Genomic DNA, 21,665 nt, shown 5'->3' with positions numbered 1-21,665 from the left:
GAGTTTCTCCAGCCCCCTCAGCACTGTGGTATCCTGAAAAAACAGGCTGGTCACATCTTCTGTCAGCAGGAGCAGGGCTGTGTTTGAGTTGGTTCTTTTCAGATACATCTGTTCTTTTTTCAACCACCCAAAGGCTTGATCCTAAAACTGCTCAAGTCAATCCCAATGAATCAAGGGGAGGAGGATCCAATATCAGAGTTTCACTGGTAATCAGACATTTCCAAAACTACACAACCAAATCCATTGGGAAGTCCAGGCCATTTTGAAATCATCATTTTGTAAGTCATTCTTCCCAGTTTTATTGTTCTAAAAGAGTAAAGCAGGAGATCCAAAACTCCTATCTGGACTTGGAATGTTTCTAGTGAGATACAGAAGCACAGCCTGGCATCTGTTGGAGCTGGAGGAGCACACAGCCTGCCACAGAACCAGCTGAAAGCCCCCAAAAGAATCCCCATGGCTGCAGTGAGCTGCAAGAACATCACAGCCACAGCCAGGAACACCATCCCTGTGTGTGCCAGACAGGGTCTGTCCTGCAGAGCACCTCTGGCAGGGTAACCCTGCAATCTGGGATTTACACCCAGGCCTGACTGCAACAACCAGGAGGTAGCAACAAAATCCTTCATCCGGGAAAGCGCAGATCTGGAAAACCAGATCATTTACTGAAGTGCTGCCTGCTCAGGAGAGCAGGAAAGCTCGATGGGCTGAGCAATGGGTTTGTGGAGGGGGAGCAGCACTGACACAGAGCTCATGTGACACCCAAGGACAGCGTGAGCAGCCATGGGACCACAGAGCTGCTGACCACAGCCTCGTGTTTCAGGGAAGAAGCCTGTGGGTCTCAGATTCAGTCAAAGAGAGAAATGGAGAGTTTCTAGCCAAGCAGAAGCCTGGGAAAGAGCTGGAGAAGAATATAAATAATTCTCTATCTCTTTTGTTGTTCACATTGTTTATAGTTAAGTTCTATCACTGTACATCAAGCACTCTGCACCAATGGTGCGGATTATTTTCACTTCAGGACCAATAGAGTAGGTCCTCACAAAGCTCTGTATAAAAGAGTGGTGTATTTTAAATAAATTAGAGTTTTACTCTCAACAACTTCTGATCAGAGTCTTCTCATTCCCATCCTGCCTCGACAGGGACAGAAGCCTCTGCTGGTTTTCTCTGAGGATCAGTGTTTAACACTGCTGAGGAAGAGAAGCAGGAAATTGAGGGAGATGAGCCCAGGTATAGCCTGTGATGATGTGAATGGGTGTTTGAAGTTTTAGAGTGGTTTTAGCGTTTAACCCCCATTGAAATGCACTGAACTCGAGGGAAGGACAGCATGGCAGGCATTAACATTTGGGTTTAACAATGCAGACAATTGCTGAGGCTTAGAAAAGGTGCACTGATCCATGAATGCACGATGAGAGTTTAAAAACCTGCTGAACGGAACGGAGTGTGCACTGTTCAAAAACTGTTGATCTGTGCAAAATTATTAAACAACACTTGAGATGTGCCAGGATTGCAGTCCCAGGTGCAGAGCAGCTGCTCCTCTTCTCTTCCCAGCACCGTGCAGGGGCGTTCCTGCTGGAGAGGAGAGTTTGGCAGGGGCAAGCAAATGGGGAGCAGCTAAAGCAGTACGTGGGGCTGCCAAAATGTTCTCTGCTGCACGAAAGGAGATCCTCAACCCATCAGCTGAGATCTTCATTAACAACAAGCGAGTTGGGGAATTCTGTTGGAATTAAAAGTTGCTGTTTCTGCTCTGCCCACTGATTTCCCATCACCATGTGCAGACTGAGAAAGAGAACTCATCTGCACTGGGTGAACTCCAAGGCCATGTCAAGATGCCAAGAGAAGAGGAGAAAAGAGGAAAAAAAGGAGAGAGAAGAGAGAAGAGAGAAGAGAGAAGAGAGAAGAGAGAAGAGAGAAGAGAGAAGAGAGAAGAGAGAAGAGAGAAGAGAGAAGAGAGAAGAGAGAAGAGAGAAGAGAGAAGAGAGAAGAGAGAAGAGAGAAGAGAGAAGAGAGAAGAGAGAAGAGAGAAGAGAGAAGAGAGAAGAGAGAAGAGAGAAGAGAGAAGAGAAGAGAAGAGAAGAGAAGAGAAGAGAAGAGAAGAGAAGAGAAGAGAAGAGAAGAGAAGAGAAGAGAAGAGAAGAGAAGAGAAGAGAAGAGAAGAGAAGAGAAGAGAAGAGAAGAGAAGAGAAGAGAAGAGAAGAGAAGAGAGAAGATGCCTTTGCTCAGGGTATCTGGGACAGGCAGTGGTTGGCCCCCAGGAATGTCACCTCCCCTACAGGAAAATAAATGCTGCTGAATACCAAGAACTAAACGCCAGAGGTGTCTGTGTTGCTGCTCTGAGCACAGCATCCCTGCAGTGGGGTGGGGAAGCAGACGGGGCTTTGTGTGTGACAGAGAACGGGATGGCACAGGGAGGGGACACAGCCTGCCTCTGAAATTGGATCCAGCCCTTGCTGAAGTAAATGAGAGACTTTCCCCTGCTTTACTGGCCCCAGACCAGGAGTTTTCAAGGCTGTGAGGACTTCACTGTCTATTGTAAAGCAGTGACAGCCAACTGTGACACAAGCTTGGAACTAAGACTGGTAGGCAGTGTGGTTCTGGAGGCTCAAGCTCTCTGCTGTGTCACACTTCAAGTCGTTTGGACCAACTGCAGTCATCCCCTGATGGAGCAGCAGTCCCACTGCCAGGTGCACATGAAGCAAGTTCAAGCTGATTTCAGTCCCAGCACAGTTTGTGTTTAGGGAAAGCTTCAGGAATACTTTTTTCCCCCCCCACTGAATCACTCCTTTTGCTGATAATGAGAACACACGGAGCAGAGCTAAGAGCAGGATCTCCTTTCTTCCTTATGCATTTGTGATCAAAATCCTGTCAGTGCCACTCTAGCCCCGTGAGTTTCTGTTTCTTTAGAGCAATCTCACCTGCAAGCCAGCCTGGCTCCTGCTGCCCTTGCCACCACCTTGTGCCTCTCCTGGGCCAGCATCCTTCCCAGCCAGGCCTGCTCCCCTCCACACACATCTTCATTCCCAGCACTGACATAAAGGATCAGCACAAATTCCGAGCACACGCTCTCCTCTGAGGTGGATTTGCTTAAATATTTGATCCTTCCACTTGTGCATTACCAGCACTTGTTAGTTGATGTAAACATCCACATTTTTCATATTCATCAGCTGCTATCCCAGAAGGGCTCAAGAGCTGTTTCTGTGGTGAAACCCCAGCAGATGGTACCAGCTCCTTCTTGCACCCATCTAATTGCAAACACGGAACCGCTCTGTAAAAGCTGTTAATTAGGTGAAAATAACACATATGTTGGAGCTATAAGCTAAGGTGGGTTCCCCCCTCTCTGTTTTCCCCCAGTTGAATTGCTCACACGAATGGGGTTATAAACTGACAGAATAATTTGCAGATTGGAGAGAAAAGTAAGAGGGGAAAATACTCAGGCAGCATCAGATGTAACGTTCTTTGCAAAATAATGGGCTTTAAAAGTAATCTTCTGAGCACTAAGTAAACTTAGTGCTCATGATTCATGGCTCTAATCCCTGTGACTGAAATTTAAGATCTAAGTCTCCATGAAATTAAAGAAAAAGAAACAATTACATGCATATTCATTCCATTTCATGTGTTGCACGTCCTTCAAGTTTCCCAACTAAATTTTAACAGGGGGGAACAGAGGTTTCTGAAGACTGTGTTTAAGAAAACTCAGCAGATCAGCTGTGGCTGCTGAAGCCAACACCCTTCTGTGCCTGCTGCCTTCTCAGCATCCTGCGGAATGCAGATATTCCATTAAAATGTAAATTTTAAGGAATTTAGAGATTTTAGAGGAGCTAAGAATTTAGTTAGAGATGAGCCTTACTAGAGTTAATTAAAACAAATGAGTAGGCCTTGATGAAGTTAAGAGTTAGTAGTTAACTAATAATGGATTGTTTGCCAGCACAATGTTTAGTTAGCTGGGTTTATAATATAATAATAAAATATTATTTTATATATTATATAAATATATATATCATATATAATATAATTTATATATAATATAAATATAGTTTATATATAATATAAACTGACAAAGAGCTTTTAGGAACATAAGACAATTGTGGGCCTCCTCTGCTCTGAAACCAACTGAAGACAAGGAATGGGAGTTCTACCAAGAGTTCATTTGTCATTTTTGCATTGAAAAGGTAGAAAGGTCAGAACGAGGAAGACAATCCTTTTCCAGCCCAGAACCAAGGACACCGCTGCAGCTTCAGCCCAAAAGTGTAAAACAACAGAGAATTGAGGAGAGCAAACTGGGAGGGTGGGACTGCACAACCTGGAGCTGGAATTGGACAATGAACCCCAATATGGAAATGGACCAAAACTTATAAAAGTGTGAAAACTCGTGACATGCCATCCATCCTGGGTGGAGCCACAGCTGGGCTCTGGTGCTGCCCAAGGTGCATCCTTTGAAGGCCTTTGAATAAATCCCTGCTTTATTAATTTAACTCTGTCCAGCCTCTGCTCCAGGGAGCCTCTCCAGGCATCACTCAAGGAAAAGGAGCCCCAAGGGCTGCTCCTCCTGCCATGGGACAGAGCATCCCTTCCCCAGGGATGCCACAGAACACTGCAAAGCCCCAGGAGCAGACAGACAGGCTGTAAAGCTTGGGAGCTTAACAGTATTAAGAGGAATGTCTTAAGTCATGAATATTTGCCACACTAATCTAGCCTTTAATCTTCTCCCAGTAACGAAAGGATACACCATCCTTATCCCAAAGGATCAACAGAAAACCAGAAGAAATCCCCAGAAAGCTCTTAAATACACAACAGCACACTTTTGTTTTGTAAAGATAGCTCTGGTCCTATGCCTAGACAGTGCTGCATCAACATTCATAAGTCTTCCCAGTTAGTTTTTAGGCTCTGAGCAACAAATAATTCATTAATTAGTAAAACAGGGACTTTAGACAGACAACACAGCCAAGAAAAGCAGTCCTTAAACTGCATTCATTCAGCTAAGTGCTTCAATAGAATTATTTGGAGAGAATGTCAAGAGCCTTTACCTAAAAAATTACTTTTGTCCTCTGGTCTTCTGAGAATGGACTGTACTGGACTGCCTTGTTCATCTAATCCAGGATGGCACAGAGGATCAGCATTAGGAGAGGCTCCCTGGTCAGAAAAGGGCTCTGGAATTTCCCTCTGACTGCCAGGCCAGGGAATATTCCTCAGGGAAACACAGGGGACTGGAAAGGAAAAGTCCCTGTGTATCAAAAAACACTGAAAATCTGCTGCTCACACCAGCAGCTGCCTTTGTGCTCTGCACCTGGAGCAGGAGAGAACTGTCCTCTGGTGCAGGAAGGAGAGAGAATGGAGCAGAACAAATCCTGCAGGGACAGGAGAAAGCTCAGGGTGACCTCTGCTCTGCTCCCTCTGTTCCTCCCCTTCCATGGTGTCAGTAAAGCCAAACTCCAGCAAGGGTGAAAGGAGCACGCCCCGGCCTCTGCGGGGCACAGCAGCTTCGTAATTACAAACAATTATTTATAATTACGTATATTTATAATTAGGAATGTCATTATACAGACATAATTACAAATGCCTGGTGCAACTGTAATACCAATGCCTGGCAGTGAATGAGCTGCACTGAACGTTCTGGCACTGCTGCTGTGTCTCCAGCCCCAGTGGCTGCAGGAGTGAGGGGATCTGACATCCCCTGACACCTCCCACCTCTATTTCCTCCTGCACTGACAGGCTGGAGCTGCTGTGCTGCCCTTGGGGTGTCCTGCCCAGCGCTGGGGAAATGGCCTTGCCAAGGGTGACACCTTTCCCTGCACCTTGCTGTCCAAATCCATCCAGCCAGCCCCACACCCCTCCCACGAGCTGTGGATGTTCTCAGCACTGTGCTTTTATACTCTGTGCAATCAGCACTGAAGGTTGAATAGATTTTGTCTTTATTTTCTATAAGAGGCTCATGCTCTTTTAAGTTGTTCTTAATAGTGGCTTCTCAGCTGACATCACAGGGATTTTTTCCCAATGTTTGTGCTGCAGGTGCACTTTGGAGGCTGTGGCAGGACAGCTGTCATCTCCTCCTCTGCAGCTTCACTTCCTATTTCATCCTTCATTTGAAGTATTTTCATACTTAACTAGTTTCTTGCCTTCATCTCCCACCCACTCCTGTGGCAAAGGAGGGTTTGGTGAAGTTCTGTTTGGGGTTTTAACCACGCTTACTGCCAAAACCCTTACATTTTTTTCTGTCCATTCACCTTATTCTGAGACAATTTCATATTCTTGCCAGGATTTCAAGGAGGGCTCCTGAGTTTTAAGGAAATTCTCTCTGCTGCCAGCGATCTCATCCTTATGGCACAACACCCCTGCAGCAGGGGGCTCTGAAGTCAGTTTGTGGTGACCAGAGCTATCAGCTCTCAGAAATAACTCTCTTAAAGTCCCACATTTTATGCAGGTCAGAGATGCAGCCCCGTTGATTTCACTTGAGAGAGGACATTTCTTTGTGGCAGTGAGAAGTTTGTTTGTCACCACGTTGCTGCCTTCCCTGCAGCCCCTGCAGCTGCTGAAGGTCACCAGTCCTCAGTGAACTCCTGATTCAGCATTTGTGGCCATTCTGCCTTCCAATGCCCATCCATGCTGCCCTTCATCTCTGTCTACATGCTGCAGTTCAAGGGGATTATGCAGAAAATATTTTATTCAGACCAGGATAACCAGAAGTCACTTCTGTGCTCCCGTGCTGCTGGCTGGAAAGCACACAGGCACTTTGAGGGTGCACCTCACACACCTGAAAGGAGCTCCCAGGGGCCGTGGAAAGGATTTGGTGCAAAGGGTCCATTTCTTACCAGGTGAAAATCCACCCCAGTTGTGACAGATTGTACCCCTGGGTATCTCCTGCTCCTTGGAGAGCAGCACATGCACAGTGCCTGCAGCTACAGCCCAGAGCTTAGGAAAGGCTGCACCAACACTCTGGGAAGGGATGAGCTGCTCCAGTGACATCCCTGCTTTTCAGGATACCTTCTGGTTTCTTTTCCTTATTTCTCTTCTTGCCTGTCAGTCTCATCCCAGCCTTCTTTATTTAGAATCACCTTCATTTTCAGGTACCGCAGGCTTTTCCCTGAACTTGCTGCAGCTCTTCCTGAGCTCCCAGGGACAGACAGAGAAAGAATTATTTGAAAGACAGGCAGCAGCAGCTCCTTTCAGGATCTCTTCAGTCTGACAGAACAGGATCCCTGACTCACACAAGGTCAGCAGCCTTCTCAGAGGAGCCACACTCCTGTACAAAACCATCTGTGCATTCCTCAAATGGGCCAGAGCTTGGAGGCATCTTCTTACAAGAATTATGGGGATCAAAGTTGGCAAGAATGGATTTTTCCTCAGCAGAACTGGTTACACAAGATGAAAATATCAATAATAACATAAGGCAATGAAACAAGCCACACTGTCAAGTTTGTGGGGAACAGAAGGTCTCAGCAAATGGCTGTCTGCGAGATTTCAAACCCGCCAACAGCACTGCAAACAGCAAACGGGCTGGGACCCAACAATTCCAGCGGTGTGGCAGCCACAGCAGAGCTGGGCAACATCCCCACCCTGACCAGGGACCTCATAAATCGGGACAGCTGGACAGGACAGAACGCACATCCAACCAATATGGTTAATGCAACGTTCTCCCTTTATTCCAGAGAAGATGGCAGTTTTTATACACTTCCATGTAGTTTACAGCTTATAAAGGCACTCTCATTGGCAAGCTAACATTGTTTGTCTTTGTCTCACGGTGGCCTAAACCTCACGCTATAAACCTGTACTGCTTCACACCCAGACAGCCCAGTGCTCCCCATCACACCTGAATACAATTTCTAACTGTGCCACAAACTCTTAATTTCGATCTGTGCCACAAACTCTTAATTTTGAACTGCGTCAGAGGCTGCCCTTTCTTTCCTTCAGTGTCACTTTGCCTCTGCTTTTTGTCCTCAGATCCTGATCTCCACTTAGCAATTTTGAAAGCATTTCCTTGGCATTTATAGCGCACAAAACGTGCTTAAAAACACAGCAGTGAAGCATTTAGTCCAAGGAAGGATTTCCTCATTTCACTCTCATAATCTCTCATGCTAAACTCACTGCAGGTTGGGGAAATCTGAAAGTCTCCAGCTTCTCTGTGGCAGGAACTGTTGAAATCTGCAGATTTCCAGTACGGGTGTTTTGAAATCTTTTACTTGTGGGGTGGCAATAAAAGATGTGGAGAGACAATCTCCCCTGGCAACATGTGCTCTTGAAAGGCCCTTTCAAAGCAAACATCCCAGCAGTAAGAAATACTTCAGCACGCCGCGTTCCCATCTTCCCCTTCCTTCCCTCTCTGCCTCCCCAGCCTGTGCTCCTTGCACTGGAATAACAAATTTCTTTGTGCCCCATCTCCCAAAAGTGTTTCACACCACCTCCATGCACTTGGCTGGGGAAGACCTCGCAATCCCAGGTTGTGTTCTCTCACACAGCACTGCCAGTATTTCATGTTTCTTTGAAGCCAAGTGTTATCAGCTGACCATGTAATATTCCATTTTGAGAAGAAAAAAAAAAAAAAAGATTATTGTATTCTGAAATACTGATTGCATCAAATGGCAACTAGATTGTGAGACAGTAATCACGCTGAGCTCAGGCGATTAAAAACTCACTTGGAAAATTGGTGCTTGCTGAGCCTTTATGGAAAGAAATGAATTAAGAAGGGAAACAATAAGGAAGGGCATACATTAATTTGGCTCTGCAGTGCATAATGCTGATTGTAAGAGGTCTAAGGAAGAACTGTGTGTCTTAAGGATTTCCTCTTATGTTTCCAGAAGGAAACCCGGGAGCCACCGGAGGGGGATTGCAAATTAAATCCTAACAATAATCTCAGAAGCAGCAATTGGAAAAGAGCAAATTAATAAACAATATAAATAGGAGCCAGCATTTCCTGCTAGGAACTCCTCCTCTGTGACAATGCTGTCACACAAAGGAGTGCCCTTGCTGGCAGCCCTGCAATCTCATCCATCCCCTGGTGTTTGCACCAGGAGCTGAGCCCAGGCTGAGCTCGCTGGTGCCTGTGCTGCAGCCAGCCCCTGGGGCTCCCGTGCAGCTGCAGGGCAGAGCTGCAGGGCGGGCACTGCCTGCGCAGCCCTGGCACGCTGCAGGGCTGAGCACACCACAGCCACTCTGTGAATAATCCATCAAATCAACGCCTGTCGGAATCTGTGCTATTGAGATGGTTCTGAGATCGTGGAAAGTTTTTGTCAGCCCCCCTGCCAAAGCAGAAGCCATAATTGGTCTGTGCTGGTTTCAAGGTTGTTTATTCTGTTTATCTCTAACATGTTCTGCTGCCCTGCCGCAGCTCTGTCCTGCAGGGCAGCGTGTGGGGCTCTGCCCTCAGTGGGATGGTACAAACATTAAATACCACAAACTCCCTGTGCTGGATTTACAATAACGTGCCAATATCTGTCACCTACGTTGGACAGTGTGTCCCCAGCCTGAACCAACAGAAAAATGCCAACACCACAGTGAGACATGGAGGGCATGAAGAAGGAGAAAAAGGACAAGGCACACCCAATTTCCTCCATCTTGTCCCCTTTGGACCCCTCATCTAGAATCCTAAAATTTTACTTTTTCACCCTTGCCACACTTAATTATTACTGATATCAAACACTCAGAGCTGGTAATTCACCCTGTAAGATTGAAAACTCTTTTCCATGGACAGAGATCACAGCCAGTGTCTCTGGGGGCTCTGTCCAGGGGGGTTCCTGACCCCTGCCAGGGTGCCAGACCTGCCAGGGCAGCCAGAGGGAAGCCCTGGACTGCCACAAATGCCCAGACCCGTGCCAAGAAGGAAAATGTTCATTTCACAGCCTCTTGCTGACACTTGCCCCAGTTCAGGCCCCTCTGCTCATTGTCCCCTCTGGCTCACAAGGGATTTGGGAGGGAGATCTCAGATCTCATCCTGCAGCCCAGCAGGCTCCATCCACATCCACACCTATGGCCTTGGATGCACCAACACTTTTTGCCTCCCCCTTTGTTGCCAGGCTCTGGTTTTGTACCATATGTTTGGGTTTGAGTCTAAACTTCCATATTTTTAAATGAAACCAAGTTTTTGCCATTCTGTTGCGAGCGGAGCTGGAGCAGATGTCAGAGCAGAGTGCTGAGCAGTGCCTGGAGCACCAGGGGGACTGAGGCTGCTGCTGTTCCAGGGGCTGTTCTGGGAGCTGACTGCTCTCACTGAACACAAGCACAATGTCTATTTGTTCTGGAACCATGGAGCACTTCCAGTGCTTTTCCTCAGGAGGAATTCATCAAAGGAGTAAAACTCAACATCTTAATATTAACAAAAAGTGATTCATTTTCACAGTGAATTCAGTGGAAAGCTGCTTAATTCCCCAGCCAGGCGTCACAGAGTTCCAAATCTGCCCCTCAATTTCTTGCTGAACACATGCAAACTTTAAAGTTTAATTGCCACTTAACACTTTCAATATTTTAAAATATATACCTGGACCATTCTCCAACAGCCTGGCTTGACTCACAAAAATAACTCTATCAATTCAAGAAGTCTTGATGTGGGAGTAAATGTCTTGGTATAGTGCCATGAGTATATGTCAGACCTTAATAATTGACAACACAAAACAAAATGGTAAATCCTGACATTTAGTTAACCATTGAAGCCCCTGCTCAAACTGAAGCTGAGGGATGCCCCTCCAGAGTGTGCAATTAATTGGAAGAAGAGAAAAACCACACCCCAGTGCAACCTCAGGCAAATGGAAAAAGAAATCCATTTATAACTTCATTTTGTTCTTTCATCCTCATTTAGTGAGTTGTCTGACTCAATAACCCAGCATTAAGTACTATTCTTTGAGGCTGGGTTTTCCCATTCCCCTCAGAATCCCAGTCCAACCTGATAATTCTCCTCCTGTTCCTGATCCTGTGAAGAACACCAAACTAGTTTTCACTCTGAATTCCAGTTCCACATAATGAGAATGAAAAATCAGCAATAACTAAAAACCTAGCAAGAAACAGCCTGCCTTTGCCCACAGAGGAGAAAGGGAGCTGGTTACTGTCAGCAATAGGTGCTTCCTCTGTCAAATAAATTAACTGTACTCCAAACTGATGGTGCCATGTCAGCCTCCTCATCTCCATCCCCAACTCCAATTCTGGATCTCCAGGGAGAGCATCTCAGAACACGTTACTAGAACCCAGGTGTGGGTGAGCTAAAGCACAAAAATAAACACCCAGGCAGCCTTCAAAACCCAACTGTGACCCACGGAGCAACGCAAAGCTTTGGCTGCTGCCAGTGCAAATCACTGCTGAGCTGCCTCAGAGTTGCAGACAGGTAGGGATAGCATAAAAGAAAGGTTTTATAAAATAAGGTTCAGGCCCTGCTACTCGGGCTAAGCTAGCAGCTAGCTTGTAAGTTCCTATGTGAAAAATTCAGAGGAATGACAGTCAGTTTGCATAACAATCTATTCTTGTAGAGAAAAACAGGTTGCACCTGTAATAACAAAATATTTCTCCCATGAGAATCCGTGAAGAAAATACGTAAACTAACCAAAAATAGAGAGATTTGATGGATGTACACACAGGCCCTTTACCGGTGAGTAAACTGAGTTTCAGTGTATTTTTAACCAATTAGATTTAACATGGTGCCTTCTGATATTTCCTATAAACAAGAATAAAGGATATTGTAATCTATATTATATATAGATTATTTTAATATGTAATAAAGGATATCGAAATATATATTATATCCTTTGTAATATATATTATAAAGTATATAATAATGCTTTGTGAATAAAGCATCAGCTTTCCTGCTTGAAGAAACTGAGTCCTGTCTGTTTGTACTGCAACACCTCAGCACCAAGTTGTCTGGAAAGGAAGACACCTGGGGGTGGGTGCATTTTCACCTGGAAAAGGAAGGAAAGCACTGGGGGTGGGTGCATTTTTGCATTTTCACCCAGGTGGGTGCTGCCCAAGCCCTGCTCTGGCTCAGGATGGGATGCTCTGCACCCCTGTGCTGCCCAGCCCCACATCAGGAGGGCAGAGGGAAGGGCTTTGTCACCCAGAGCTGACAGCTAAGGGCTGCTTTAACTCTCCCACCAGCACACTGTGCCCTCTGCAGTGCCCCTGTCCCTCCCGTGCCTGTCACACACTGCCTGACTTCAGCTCAGAGCACAGCCTGGCCCCAGGGCTTATGATGACAACGGGAATCTGAATTAATTTGCCCAGCCAGAATGATAGTTCAAGAGGTCTAAAAGCCTCGGAATCATGAGGTTCACATAGCTGCAATTAGAATATTTAAATGGCCAGCTAGGATGAAGTTTACAAAGTAGAGTTTATGTCCTACAGAATCTGGAGAAAAAACCTGTAAAACTTTATTATTTTCTCCCAACAACAGCTACTTCTTGCTGCCTTTGTTGAGCGTTGACTGAGTTATTTCTTTACTCGTGCATTTCTTAGTATAAAATATTCAGAGTTTATCCTAAGCAATGCCATGGTTTGGGTAATGATTGTTTCCCAGGACTGGGATCTGTGCCCTTTGCATTTCTGCTCTCCCAGCAGCCAAATGCTAAGCCATAGAATTGTTTTCTTCCTCTGAAGTAGCAGCTGCTGCCTTGGAAGACACCATAAGCATCTCTGCCGAAATCTGTGTAATTGCACATGTCGGTGTGGTCTGCTCTGAACGAATCCTTCTCCCAGACAAAACACTGTTTTCTCAAGCTGGCTTTGAAGACTGTGTGTGTTCAAATATAGCTTCAGGAAGGCACACACATATATTTTGCTATAAACTGTGTACAATGTGTGCTGTATACAGAATATTAATGCCTCAATATGTGATTTTGTGCTGCCTCGTTGGCATCGTTATTGCCATACATGGAGCTGGTTTGTGTGCAAATAGAACTCCAAACACAAAGTTTCAGCTTGGCACAATCCTAAAACAATATAGATTCCCACCTGTTGTAACAAGATTTTAATCTAAATCTCTAATATGCAGTAAGTGGCTGTGGTCCTCTCTTCTGATCATACTTTGACAAGCTAAAAAACTAATTAGCAGAATCTGGTGACCTGGATGTCAGAACCTCTGATATTTCAACAAAGAGCAAAATCCTTAATTCAGCAGCAGATATATTGTAGAGAGATCTGATGTGCTCTCCTGCCCACCCCTAATGACTCATAAAGATGAACTCTGTACGGGGACAAAGAGAATGGGCTTTTTCTCCAAAATACCCAGAAATTGTAAGAAGCTCTAATTTATAAGTTTGATAAATTGCAAACAGCTCGATGATAATTCATTATTGCCCTAACTTAGGCATATCTCTCTACAGATACAAAAGGCAAGATGTTTAATGAGACAACTTTTTCTTTCCAATAAATCCTCCTGGGACAGGAGTGTCCCTGGCACTGCTGAGACAGAGACAGCAGCAAAACCAGAACTCCTCAGTCCCCAAAAGACTCCTCAGCTCCCAGCAATCCTCCTGCTCAGCTGGAGGGTGTCATTATTTCAGGAGCTGAGCTGTGCCCTGCCAGCTCCTGGGGACAGCTGGGCACAGAGCTGGCACTGACCTCACTGCCACTGAGCAGGTGAGATTAAAAGGACAGGATGGGCAGGGAGAAGGACTCAGCAAATTAACCACTCACACTTCCAAAGCTTTTTCAGCACACAGCCCCAGCCTGGCCCCTGTCATGTCTGCAGGGCTGCCAATCCTCAGCCACTCATTCCCCTGAAGAAAAAGATCACTTAGAAAATAAGATCTAGCTCAAAATTCACAGTGCGACGAGCCAAGTGGCACCAAAGTAAATCCATCATATAAACAAGCAGAGAGGATTTTCACTGCTTCCAGGAAGAGTTTGGCCTCCTGGAGGAGGGTAATTTCTGCACGAGTGACCACAAAATAAAGCTGTTAGGTAATACAGTGATAGGTACTCAAAAATATGATAGATGGAGGAACAAGATTGGCTCTGCTTTATGTACAAGTCCATTGCATTCTTGATCACATACTTTAATGGCAAAGCAGCTGCAGAAGTTGCAAATTACAAGCTCTGGCTTTGTTTTCAGAGCTGCTGCATAAATAGTTGTAGTTAACAACTCCAGGCAGGCGCTTCTTTCTGTAAATTGTCCCAATAATTTGCCATGAGTCTGCAGCAAGGAATTGTTCTCAAAAATTCAGTGTCATCTACATTGGAGAAGCTCAGTGTCCCTCCATTTCCCTGTCTGTTTTATGCCCATGGATCCCTGTTGCAGTTTTTGTGCTAGAGTTGAAGATCTCCGTGCCCAGGGCTGTTGGATAAGGTCCTCAGTCATTCATCTGCTTTGTCTGGAAGAGGGAAGAACTCTCCTCAGATTTAATCTATTTCAGCTATTACCTCTCCTGCCTTTGTTACACTGTTTTTTTCTGCATATTAGATAAAGCCTGGCTGGCTGCTGCCAGGAAAATTAGGTCTTCTATTGTTTTACCATTAATTATGGAGAGTTCAAGATAAGGTTTGTGTTCGAAAAGTAGAGGGCAGGAACGGTTTGAATTTGACTTTCATTATAATTAGACAGGAAATTATGAAAAGGTGGAAAATAATTCATTGAAGAGCTTTCCTCTAGCAAGATAACAAGGAAGGCACATTTTGGCCCAGATGGAGCTGACGGGGTGTTATTGAACACCATTGTTCTGTGTGCCTGTGCTGGCCACGGGGAACCTGTTCCTACTGATTCGTGTGTGGGCAGAAATGGGCAGGGGGAGGCCCCTGACTCCCTGCTGGTCTACTGAGAGCCTTTTCTCCTACAAAATAAAAAAAAAAAATAGGCTAAATTAGTCCTAATGGAGTAAGGCATTGAGTGACTGCAGAGATTAATTGGAACAATCAGTCACTTTCTGTGTAACTTGCAAAGGACATGGAGTTATGACTAATCGAAGGATGAATTAATTGGGCAGCTGTCTCACTTGCAGTTGAGCACTACTGAGATAAACATTTGGGCTAAGAAGGTGTCCTCATTAGAATTTCTTCATTTGATGCTGATGGTGATGTTTACAACCACCCTGAGACTCCATAGTCTTCAGAATTTCCCTTCACGTGGAATTGCTGCAGCCCAGGCTCGTAAAAGGCATTTTCCAATGGGGGGCATGAACCTCGCCTGCAGCTCCTAACTAAAGGCTGGCCATGCCAAAGCCCCTCAGGGCCCATTTCCTTCTGCAATAAACCTTCTGTAATCAACTTCTGCCAAGCTTCCACCATTTCTTTCTTTTCAGGTTTTATTTAGGGTTGGCAGGAAAAGCAGGACACGGGGACAGAGGTCCTGGAAGAGAGGAGTCCCTGCAGAAGACCACTGAGGTGAATGAGGTGAAGATGAGGATTTTGGTCATTCAGAGTCAACAGAAGCTTCAGAAACCAAATAATGCAGGTGGAGGAGGGGAGAAGGATGAATTTCTCTCCTTGTTAGCAGGTAAGGAAGCAAGATTCCAAGGGGAATGAGTGATTTACCCACAGTCACACAGAAAATCAGCAAGAGATATGGAAATTAATGCTGAGAAGCATTTCAGTGCCTTAATCATAAAGCCAATCTTTTCCCTCAAATGCCAACAGCATTAAACGTTCCTTTTAAATAATGGAATAAGCAGAAGGCTTTCACTGACTTACAGGAATGTTTCCATCCAAATATTTTAGAGGGCAGCCCGTTCCAATTTCCATTTGATCAGTATTAGGACCTATGTCCAAATCTAGGAAACAGGGATTGGGATGAACTAAATCAAGTTCACCTGTCAGATTCCTTTGAGGATCATATGCTAAAACTGCAAGGTCAAAAAACCCTGGGTGTGTTTTATTATATTTAATTATTATATTTACCACTAATTAGGTAGGCTTTGGAAAAAGGGGCTGAAATATTCTCTCCTTGGGAAGCTGTTAAACTGTTAAATGGCTGAGAACAGGGAAGAGTCCCAGCTCTGGCACACAAATAAATCTCTTGTTCATCTCTTATCTCTTTGCTCATCTCTGAGCAGCATCAGGTCACTGCCCAGAGAAACACATTTTGTATAAATACATAAGAGTCTGGGTGGAAGCCTGTTTTTATTTAATCTGGCTTCAATTAAATGTCTTAACTGAAAATAATGATGTTAGAGCAGTGATCAAAGAATTATCTCATTAATTGGCTATTAAATCATTAGCTATTAAACAGAAATAAAAGGTTAAGAATGCAACACTCTATTCTGCACAAAATAATAGGAATACGTCTCCAGCATCAAAGAAACAATAAAGGCAGAATTAACAGTGAAAAGAAGCTTAAGATAAGGCAATTAGATCCAAAATGCCTGGCAACTCTCATTAGAGGGTTTAGCACTACAACCTATATGGAAAAGGCAACAGAAATTCAGAAGCAAAGTCAATATTGACTTTACCAAAGGGGCTTGTAAATAGAATATGCATTTTTCTGAAAAAATATAGGCACATAAACATTGTACTAAATTTTAACTCAGCTAATTAATTGTTATGGATTCAATCTTGCAACCAATACATATATTTGCAGTTAAAAAATTATGCCTGAACAGCATTTGGTCTCAGTAATTGGTGACTGAAATCATGCAAGTATGCTGCAATTTTCACAAAAATAACATTACTCCCCGCTTCTACCACCAGGATGAGGCAATATCAACTCAACAAAGACCACATTCAGACTTCCTGGGTTTGTTCACTGTGTCCAAATATTTGAGAGACGGGTACCAGGTCTGGGAGAGGGTCCCAGGAGCATTGCCTACTGGCAGTGATTTGAGACCCAAATCATTTCCTAAAGCAGGCAAATGAAGCCCTGACTTACATCAAGTCACTACCAAAAAAAACCCCCAAAAAACTCAAACGATTGTAAATCCTGTCTGGTTCAGTCCAGTATTCTCAAAGGACAGCAAGTCCTAGAAACTCAATTAATAAAAATAAAAGTCCCCACACAGCATCTTTTGGATCTGTTGTTCTGAAGTGCAAAAACAAGACAGTCCCAGCAATATGTTGGTGATGTACAACTCGATGCTTGAGTTTATAATCTACAATTCATTGTTCATGTTTATCAACTGATAAATAATAGTCACTAATCAGATAATAGCTGTATGCTACGCAGAGAAAAAAAGATAAAGAATAGCAACATTTAGCAAGGCAGTCTTTTCCTTTGACAATTAATTTAGTCATAAACAAAGATATTCATCCATGTTCCTCTGGTAAGGACCTTCAAAGAAATTTGGTTTCCAGAAAAAGAAAATGGGATCGTTATCTTTTCCTGATACCTAAGGGAACATATGGAACCCATAAATAATACCAAAAAACCCCACCCCATACAGAATTCTCTGTAATCCATTTTTAAGTTCATCTGAAACAAGAATACCCCCAAACCACATAATAAAACAAAATAATCTATTTAAGATATTCAAAAGCACCTCTTTCATGTCTAAAAGTAATAATAATAATAATAATAATGAGCTAAAAGCTGGAAGCAATGCAATGGTGTCAGAAGTCAGGCAGGCAGAGTCTTGATAAAGTCACAACAACACAATTTTCATCACAATGTCAGGGACACAGAACCACTTAAACATAATATTAAAAAAAAACCACTAAAACACAGCACAACATTGTTTAAAAGCTCACAGCTCTCATTTTACGACTTTTTTGCAATACGGTTGTTATTTCCTATTTGTGTTACTTTCCCCCAGGTGTTGGTACAGTTCAGGATTATAAGAATATAAGTTCATTATAAGAAATATTCTAAGTTCATTGTAAGAAACTCTTGGCTGGCGATGCAGCCAGAGCATGAAGGAAACTTCCTGCCCCCTGTGCCAATATTCTGCATTATTGCTGTGGAACGATGGACAGGGAACAGCCCCAGAGGAACAGGGACCCCTCCAGGGGATCCATCAGCCACGTCAGCACTGGAACACCTGGGCAGTCTGAGCAGCCACAGGGCCCTGCAGCACCTCTGGGAGCTCCCTCCTCACCCCCAGGGCAGCACTGGGGAGTGTCTGATGGAAAATCCTGTTTTAAATCAGGAGAACCCAGGGGGAAGAAATGCTGATGTCTGACTCCAGTTCAGAAGGCTGAATGGTTTCTTTATTATAACTATTCTATAATACATTAATATCCTATTTAAAGGAGATACTAAAACTACAAACCTACTTTTTCTAACTACCTTATCTAACTCGCTTATCACTACCTTATCTAACTATAATACATTAATATACTATTTAAAGGAGATAGAAAAGCAGGTTTGTAGTTTTAGTAACTATCATATCTAACTCACAACTCGTGCCCCTCTCTGAGAGCCCAGCCCCAGGCAGGTTGGATTGGCCATCAGCTCAAACAATCCTCACCAGAATCCAACCAAGCAACACCCCAGGGAAACAATTCTCCAAACACGTTCCACGTGGGAAAAACCAGGAGCAGAAATAGAAATTGTTTTCTCTTTCTTCTCTCTGTGCTCCTCTATGAAAAATCCTGAGAGAGAGAAAAACGTGCCTGCCACAAAAGCCCAGTGTGGAGGTGCTGGAGGAGGAATAAAAGCCACAAAATCGTGTGGGTTCCTCACCTTTACGACGTCCTCGTCGGCGGATCTGCACTCGGTGGAGTCCGAGACGTCGACCACGGCCCCGTCCTCCTGCACAGCCACCACCTTGACTGGCACAGCCACTGTCCTGCCCGTGAGGATGGCTGTGTTGAGGATTTCTGTGTCCTGGGTGCACACACAAACACAGGATGAGTGTTAGAGCAGCACAACACCACCAGAATGTCACAGGGGTCATGACAGCGACAGGCAGAGGGATGGGGCCCTCCCTTGCATCACCCTTCCATCTCCTTGCAATGTTTTAGCAACTTTCTAAGGAAAAGCTGCATCAGGAACACCAAGCCCTGGGTCTGGCAAACATGGGTTTACTCCTTCTGAGCCCGTTTACAGGGATTCATTCCAGGCCCCTCCAAAAGCCTGAGATAGGAAATACTGCTCTGAATCAATCCCCTTTTCATTTTTCAACTTCCATAAAACATAAAATAAAAAAAATTGCTTGCCAGTTGCGGGGGGAAAAATTAAAAAGTTAGTACCATTTGAGGGCAATGGTACCTGTAACACAGCACTGACTGCCCAGTAGGATCTCCAGGGCATCAGCAGCTCCTCCCACCCAGTTCCAGGGGTCTGGGAGGTGATTCTTCACCATCACAACAGCATTTCTTCTTTCCTGTTCCAGCTAACTCTGCTGTGAGTCGACCATTTATTTCCATGAATGCATTAGGAGAAAAACTATGCATCCACATACAATTGTTTTAGTCTTTCCCCATCCAAATCCCACCTAGAGACGCTTAACCACGTTTATCTGCAATCCTGATGAATTCACAGTGCTGGCACTCTAATGACTCCATTACACAGCCTTCCTCTCTGTCTCAGTTTGATGAATTACTCCAAATGAGTTGCTACAGAGGCCCCTGCCTGGCATAAGCAGGTCCAGGCTGGAGGGAACAGCCTCTGCAGAAGCAGTGCTGACTGCCAGCCCAAAAGCTGACACACAAGTGGGGCAAGGAATGATCTGGGATTTCACAGGGATTCATTCCGGGCCCCTCAAAAAGCCTGAGATAGGAAATACTGCACTGACTCAATTCCCTTTTCATTTTTCAACTTCCATAAAACTAATTGCTTGCCAGTTGGGGGAGAAAAAAAAATAAAAAAGTTGCTTCAAACTAATCTAACTTTAAATTCCATTATTAGAATTGGTGGAAGAAGGAATGGATTTTAGTGAAAAATTTGATGGCAGCTTGCATAGGGAGATATATTCACTATCATTTGCTCTGGCTGCTGGCTAGATTGATAGAGAATAATGGGCATTGACCACAAGCTAAGGACAGCTGGAGAAGACCAATAAATACTTGCAACTAAGATGTATTATTAATCAATATTCGGAACCTTGTGCAAAAAGCGCCCTGAATTAAATGAGCTGCAGCACTAATAACAGCAGTGCCAGCCACCTCTGAGAGCCTACGAGAGGTTTATGGGCAGCCAGAACAGCATCCAGCACACACTGGAGTCCGTTTCTGATCAGAACAGCGCTGAAAGGACGTGCTCAGCTCCACGCTCAGACCTCAATGGGATTTAAGAGTCATCCTGAGCAGAGAGGCTTTTTGGAATAACACCTCAGGAAATAAGTACAGGCTTTGTTCTGTTCTCTGCGAGGCACAAACCAGATGTTTTACACAGTAAATGACTCTCTAGTTTTTGTTTCTGCTGAACGGGCTCATTTATAACCAGCTGCCAGCCAGGAGAGAGGGACACCAGCAAAGAGAGAAGTATGTGACAGAAGTGGAAGTGTGAAAAAAACAACTGAAAATCCTTTACAAAGACTGAGATTTGAACAAGGCTGAGGAGAAAATGCACTGCCAGGTGAAAGACAGCACTTAGGTGCACCTCAGATGGAAAAAGGTTTATAAGAGAGCAAAGAGAAACTGGAGGTAATTCATCCACAAGTCAGAGAAGAGGTAGTTAGATTTCACCACTGCAAACATCCCATATATACTGAGCCCTGAAATGGCAGATATTTGATGAAGACCTGGTGGTCCTGGGTCAAATGGCTCATGAAGAGTAATTCTCCAACACTCTCCAACAATAGATGATCTTCTCCAACGCACCTGGGGCAAATCTATTTTGGCCAAGGTCACAAACGATGAGCACACAACAAATTCCACTTCCCAGCTCTCTGTTAGCACAGCTGGGAACTGCTCCAGGTCAGGCAGGCAGCTTGTGTCCACCACAGCCTGATCCAAAGCACCAGGGAGTCAGGATTAACCTCGCCCGGGTCAGGACTAAAGGGCTCTCTGCACCTGGGGGATTGGAACCAGCTCCTCAGCAGGCCTGATCCATTTCTCATTTGTTTTCTGAGCTGTTTGTTCTATCACCTGGCTGTTGACCATCCTGTGGCAAAGCCTCCAGCCCCTTTTGAAGCCTAAGTGCTCTTTGGCTGCCAAAGCTGCACTCAGACTTTGGTGCACTGAAGGACAAGGTGAAGTTTATAAAGGCATTTGCATTCCTTCCAGAAAAGATGAGCATGGGACAAGCTCAAGTACCAGAACTGTCCTGAACTTCCCCTGCTTCCAGCACACACAGGAGCCCACCATGCTGTTTAGCTGCTGCAGCCTCACAAGCCCTGCACTTCTCTGTAAGCATTTCCACCAGAGAAATCAATATCCCAGCTGCCTGATGCCTGCAGTGAGTCCTACACAAATATAATGGGCTGTGTAAAGGCCTTAAGAGCTGGCTATTTATAGACCACAAAAATATATTTCCTCTGAGGAAGAAATAGGAAGTAATTCACTGTCCAGTAGATTTATAAACAGACCTTTTAGTGCTTCTTCAACAAGTCATAACATTTTGTCTAAATTCTGTAAAGCTTGGTTTGCATTTTCATGGTGGAGTTTCCTGCAGGAAAAGAACTGCTAAAAAAACTGCTGCTGAACTTCAGCTCCCTGTGCTGGTGATTTCTGACAACATCTGCAATGTGCAGAGGGGATGTACAATGTACACTGTGCTGATTTATGTGGGAAATCGGGTGTGATTTCACGGGGCACAGATCAGCACCAGCACCCAGGGACCACCAGCACCATCCTCCAGCTGTGGGCACTGCAAAACCCCTGAGGAAAAACTGGGAATCCTTTCCCATTTCTTTTGTTGAGGTCAGATCTTGACCAACTCCTTCAACTCAGCATCC

At 44.6% G+C, this 21,665-nt stretch overlaps 1 protein-coding gene across 2 annotated transcripts in view; it reads right to left on the bottom strand.

Moving 5' to 3' along the window:
* The window catches only part of TMEM132B (transmembrane protein 132B), a 220,584-nt gene that overhangs the window by 22,191 nt on the left and 176,728 nt on the right, over positions 1-21,665 (bottom strand). For both annotated transcript variants that reach the window (XM_072936167.1, XM_030285360.4), the window contains exon 5: positions 18,509-18,652. In XM_072936167.1, coding sequence (XP_072792268.1) covers positions 18,509-18,652 — 144 coding nt within the window. The remainder of the gene's footprint in view (positions 1-18,508; positions 18,653-21,665) is intronic.

Source organism: Taeniopygia guttata, chromosome 15 (assembly GCF_048771995.1).
Source record: "Taeniopygia guttata chromosome 15, bTaeGut7.mat, whole genome shotgun sequence".
Lineage (NCBI taxonomy): Eukaryota > Metazoa > Chordata > Aves > Passeriformes > Estrildidae > Taeniopygia > Taeniopygia guttata.
The sequence above is the reverse complement of the archived record's forward strand: the minus strand, read 5'-3'. Positions and strand labels throughout refer to the sequence as shown.